At 48.7% G+C, this 6,318-nt stretch overlaps 1 protein-coding gene across 1 annotated transcript in view; it reads right to left on the reverse strand.

Annotated features, from left to right (window-relative positions):
• Positions 1–798: 798 nt before the first annotated feature.
• LOC147024431 (uncharacterized) overlaps positions 799–6,318 on the reverse strand; it is a gene marked incomplete at its 5' end in the record, with an annotated part of 17,117 nt that continues 11,597 nt past the window's right edge. The window contains one exon of the mRNA XM_085887028.1: positions 799–890. Within this exon, the coding sequence (XP_085743154.1) occupies positions 799–890 (92 nt within the window). The remainder of the gene's footprint in view (positions 891–6,318) is intronic.

Below are 6,318 nucleotides of genomic sequence, written 5' to 3' on the forward strand. Positions count from 1 at the left end.
TGTCCCAAACTCCTGTTCCTTCAAAACGACACAAACGATGTCTATGATCCTTCCTGCAGAATGAAAAATCTCCATATTCCATCGTTTCATTGCGAAAACTCCCAGGACTCGTTCCTACCACGATTGCTGCACTGTCACCCAGGCCTGCAATTGCTACACCTTCCATAAGGTATATGCCTGGTGTTGGCTTCATGGTTAGGCTGATGGGCTTGGGATCCGAGGGTCCCGAGTTCAAATCCCCCTTGGCTGTTGAATTGATACCAGGTGGGGTTGATTCAGCCTGTCATCCTTCTGAGTACCAAAATGTCATCCTTCTCCAGGTCGGCCAAAATGAGTACCAGCTTGCTGGTATCCTGTGTCAGAGTAGCGACCTATCCAGGATTGTGCCCAATAGCCAAAGGAGACTGCTTAGGCAGCACCAACGGTCTGCCCAGAGTATGGTCCCAATGGATGGATGGATAAGGTATTCAAAAGTTGAACAAACGGAGATGGGCACTGAAGATGCCCCTTGCCTGGGGTGTCATTTGATTGAGACAGCCCTGATTCAGGAGGATTGAGTGGGGATGGGGGGGGTTGGGATGGGAATGGTGGAGTTGCATGACATGATCGAGCATGGCTTGCTTGAAGCGCTGGAGGGAAGAGTGGGATTGAACAGTGTCCAGAAAGGTGGTTCTACATATGGAAGAGGGGAGATGTACAATCAGCCTCGATTTGGGAGTTTAATCAGAAAGGTGTGATTGGAAGAGTAATGCTTCCTTGAATATCTAAGAAACATTGGAGGGTCGAGAGAACAGGAAGCTAGCTGGACTGGTGGATAGAGGTGATAAGAAACATAATAAAGGTGGAAAAGATCACAACAGCTTCCTTGCGTCTGAGTTTCCTTACATTTGCTGGAAAGGAAGCAGGAAAAACAAAATGACATGTCAGAAGCAAACAAATGAAATAACATAAGCAATGGATAGGCATTCCCCAATGCCTTGAATGGAAAGTTAACAGTAGACCAGTGGAATGTCAGATCTAAAACGTTCATGATTCATGCATTAACTCAGTCTTTGTTTCTCATTAAAACTTGGTGGGGCTGACCCGGATAGCCTCGAGGTATGAACACTCCCCCTCTGAGCTATGTAGCCTGGGTTTGAACCCGACCCACCTATAAACTGTCCTGGTTTTCACGGGCAGGGTGATGAATCGAGGTGTGTGCCGTCCTGATGGACCCATCTGCCGGTATTTGCTGGTGGACGTTAAATATCCCCAGTGTCCTTTGTGAAGTGTAGGTGAGCTATCGCCAGTAGCCAGCACCATGGCCAAATTACAAATTCCTGCTCTGACCTACAAGGAGCCTTTCCTCAATCATCATCATCATCATCATCACCACATCAGTGCAAAAGCTGCACCCCAGCAAATAATACTACCTGCAGCTTCGTCCATTCATCCAATGGGACCATACTCTGGAGTGTTGGTGCTGCCAAAGCAGTCTCCTGGGCTAATGGGCACAATCATGGACAGGTCGCCACTGACGCAGGATACCAGCAAGCTGGTACTCATTGTGCAAACCTTAAGAGGGTGACAGGCCCAGTCAACCCCACCTGGTATTAATTCAATGGCCCAGTGGGATTTGAACTCAGGACCCTAGGATCCCAAGCACACCACCCTAACCATAAAGCTAACACCAGGCATGCAGCTTTGTGCTGCTAATGAAAGAAGATTAAAAGCTCTTGTTTGTTTGTTGTTTTTTTACTTTAGCAGATGCCTTCAAATGAGAATGCACTGCAGCATTAAGAAAAACAGGCTTAATTACAGACATGAAAGACGAAATGTACAACTTTAATTTTTAAACCCCAGCATGATGAAAACGTGAATCACAGACAGGTGACACACACCCTCTTAAAAAGTGTCTTGGAGGATCAATTTGCATGTAAAACAGAAGATCGCTTGTGTCCACCATGTGGAGAATATAATATGCCCTCTAAGACGCTTTCAGAAACGTGTAAAAGGCTGGTGTTTACTCATTTTGCATTACTAAAAGCTCAGATCAACAATCACTCTTGCGAATCTGAGACTCTTTTGTAAAAGCACTATAGTTGGCAGAAAAATGAATCTGAGAGAGAGAGATGAGAGATGGTGGCTGTGATGTGAAAGAGCTGCCATCGATGTACTTTTATGGTGCCAGGAGGGAGCTTTGAAATCGCTTTACTGTAATGTTGCTCGAAGTGTCCGATGAATGCACTATACTCGCACCATGTTGCTCATTTCACGCCAACCTGTCAAGTCGAGAAACAGCTTGGAGTTTCTCTCAAATGAAACTTGGTTGTTCAAGCATGGATAGAAGGACGTTTGGAAAAGTGGATTCAGCAATATAGAGGGTTATGGAGTATTTCAATATCGTGAATTTTTCACAAGATGAATGTGCCTCGACATTTTGACAAATGCATTGTAATTTTGCTTTGAATAAATAACGTTTGCTTAGTTATCACTGTGTTTTTGATGTACAATTATTTTGATGAAAATCAAATAGTAAAACTAGTAAACTGGCTTTTGGCCCACTCTGTGTGTACAACAAATGTATTGTCTTGTGGACCATATGTATGGTATTTTCACGGGCGATTATGTACAGGTGGAGCGTGACACCAAGATAACCAAATAGTGTAACTGGCCCCAATTGGACTGCGGGAGTGGATAACTATGATGTCACTCAATTTTCCCACCCAATCGAACACTCTTGTTTTCCCAACAAATTCACCTGCTAATGGCAGGCAAAAATGGCACTCACACTGATATTAACAGTTTAATAATGGAAATTGTGACTGAGATTAACAAGAATAATCGAATACACAATACTGATAAATATATATCTATATCATTACCAATATAAAAGCAAGTTGTGCGATTGTGTCTGAACAGGGTAAATGTCGTAACCACAGAACGTTATAATGCTGAATTATACCTCATTTAAGAGCTCATGGGTCTGAACAGTGCATGCGGTGGTCCACAACTATCGACATTCATGTAATTTCAAATTATGTGCATTTTTGTTGCACATACAGGTGGTGTATAGGTTCAGAGTCACTGTTTCACAAACTATATATATATATAAAAAAATATATATATAAAAAATATATATATATATATATATCTTCTTCTTTCGGCTGCTCCCGTTAGGGGTCGCCACAGCGGATCATCCATATGATCCGCATAGTGATTTGGCACATGTTTTACACCGGATGCCCTTCCTGACGCAACCCTGGTCGCCTCTTGCGACACAGGGATCTGGTACACCTTTTTAACCGGGGTATACACCGGCCCAGTACCTGGTACTCATTTCACCGACCTCGGAAGGATGACAGGCCGAGTCAACCCCCTGGTGTATTAATTCAGTGGCCCAACGGGCCACTGAAATAAATAAATATATATATATATATATATATATATATATATATATATATATATATATATATATATATATATATATATATATATATATATGCCTGGTGTTGGCGCAGTGGTTAGGGCAGCGGCTTGGGATCCAAAAGGTCCTGAGTTCCAAGCCCCGTTGGGCCACTGAATTAATACACCAGGGGTTTGACTCAGCCTGTCATCCTTCCGAGGTCGGCGAAATGAGTACCAGTATACTAGGCCGGTGTATACCCCGGTTAAAATAGGTGTACCATATCCCTGTGTCGTAAAGAGCGACCAGGAACACTTGCGTCAGGAAGGGCATCCGGCGTAAAACATGTGCCAAATCACTATGCGGATCATACGGATGATCGCTGTCCTAAAGGAAGCAGCCGAAAGAAGAAGAAGAAGATACATACATATATACATATAAATATATACATATATATAAATATATACATATATACATATATATATAAATATATATATATATATATATATACATATATATATATATATATACATATATATAGAGTGTACCAGGTGCGGTGGGACGCAAGAAGCACGCGGGCCACCATCAACTCCGCTTTATTGCGCGACCAGAAGCACACTCTTCCCACCCCTAGCGGGCGAAGCATGATATACGAAAACCCAATCACGTGACACAGCACACTCCTCCCCTCGTAAAATGACCCGTCACATAACGAACGGATAATCACAACATGACCATCGGAAACCCATCAACACTCATAATCCTCCAAGTACCGCGGCCGCACCCTGACCCGCCTCGGACGGGCAGCGCCACCAGACAGCCCAGGCTCAGACGCCTCCCGGCCCGGTCGAGGTGACACCCTCGCCGGACTCGCACTTTCCGCAACACCAGCTATCCCCGACTGCCCAGCCTGCTCGACGTCCCCGGGTAGGACAGCATCCAGGCGAAGCCCCCTCGGCGCCGGCCCAGCCAGCCCGGCGTCACAACGTCTGGTGCCGGCGACAGTAGGGGGGGGGGCCCCGCATCGTTCAGCTGGGGGAAGTGTGTGGGGGGGGGGGGTGACGCTGAACAGCGATCATGCATCTGGTCCACGTGCCGCTTCCACACATCCCCACCATCAGTCCGCACCATGCAATTCGCCGGCCCCAGCACCACAGAGACCACCGCCGGCACCCATTTGGAACCGTGGAAATAATCGCGCACCATTACCCGCTGCCCCACCTCGAAGCTGCGCAGCCGCGTCGGACGCGACATCGCCCCACCCACCGACCCTCCAGGTCGTAGCAAATCCAGCCTGGACCGCAAAGCCCGTCCATAAAGACGAATGGCCGGCGAATCACCCGTGACAGGATGAACTGCGTTCCTGTAATGGAGCAAAAAAACATCGACCACCGCCTGCACAGGTGCAACACCCCCCTGTGCAAAGCCCGCTTCAACATCTTGACAAACGACTCAGCTTGGCCATTCGTCTCAGGATGATACGGTGCGGACCTTAGATGTCGAATACCATTCTGGCGCATAAACTCATCAAATACCCCCGCGATGAACTGCGGACCATTATCAGAGACCAGGATCTCTGGCAACCCTTTATTAGCAAAGATCGTCCGCAGCTTCTCTACTGTAATGTTTGCTGAAGTATGCTGCATTACTACAACCTCCGGCCATTTAGAGAATGCATCAATCACAATCAAAAACATCTTGCCATTAACCGGTCCCGCAAAATCTACATGGACCCTCTGCCAAGCTCGGTCTGGCACAGGCCAGAGACCCGAAGCTCGACGCGGGTTATCAGCATCTGTCTGGCACGTGGCGCAACGCAACCAACTGCTCAATGTCTTTGTACAACCCCGGCCACCACAACAGGCTACGAGCAAGACTCTTGGTCTTCACGATGCCAAGGTGACTGACATGCAGTTCTTCCAAACACCGCTGCCTGAACCTCGGTGGAATCACGGTCCTCATTCCCCACATTACGCACCGTTGGACCAACGACAGCTCCGCTGCGCGTGACGTGAAAGGTTGAAATGCCGGTGTCGAAGGCAGATCGCTCCAATTCCCCGTGAGAAATCGCCTGGACGACACGGGCAAGCACCGGATCACGAGCCGATTCCACCGCGACCTGCCAGGCCGTGACCGGCCCGCTTTGGACCTGGTCCAGCGCGAACACATCGACCCGGTCGCCCAACTCAGACGCAGCTGGACCCTCCGCACACAGTAAGCGTGAGAGCCCGTCGCAGTTAGCATGCTTCTCGGTGCTTCGGAACTGAATATCATAATCGTAAGCACCCAGAAACAGACACCACCGCTGTATTCACGCGGCTGCTACCACCGGCACCCCGCGTTCGGGTCTCAGGATGAATTGAAGGGGTTTGTGATCCGTCTGTAAAGTGAAATGCCGCCCCAGCAGATATTGATGAAACCTCCGCACACCCCAGACGAGGCTGAGAGCCTCACGCTCAATCTGGGCATATCCGCGCTCTGCTGTGGACAGGGTCCGGGATGCAAAACAAACAGGCCGCTCGGAACCATCGTCCATCCTGTGGGAGAGCACTGCCCCGATGCCATATGCAGAGCTGTCGCATGCCAATAGGAGCGGACGCGCAGGCTCGTAGTGCACGAGGACCGTATCCTCTGTGAGCAGCCGCTTGACGCGGTCGAATGACGCCTGGTGTGCAGGCCCCCAAGCCCAGCGCTCGTCCTTCTTGAGCAACCGCGTTAACGGCGCAAGTTGTGAGCTGAGCCCGCGCACGAACCTTTGGTAATACTGGGCCATGCCAATGAACGAGCGCAGCTGCGTCTTGTCGCGAGGCGGTGGCATGCGCTGAATTGCCTCCACCTTCCGAGGACCTTTCAACAGCCCCTCCAGCGTGATGATGTGCCCGAGGTATTCCAAGCGCTGCTTGAAGAACGCTACTTGTCCCTGTTTAAGCGCA

The sequence above is a fragment of the Eptatretus burgeri genome, chromosome 6 (assembly GCF_056783735.1).
Source record: "Eptatretus burgeri isolate ZD-2024b chromosome 6, Ebu_testis_v1, whole genome shotgun sequence".
NCBI classification, from domain to species: Eukaryota; Metazoa; Chordata; class Myxini; order Myxiniformes; family Myxinidae; genus Eptatretus; species Eptatretus burgeri.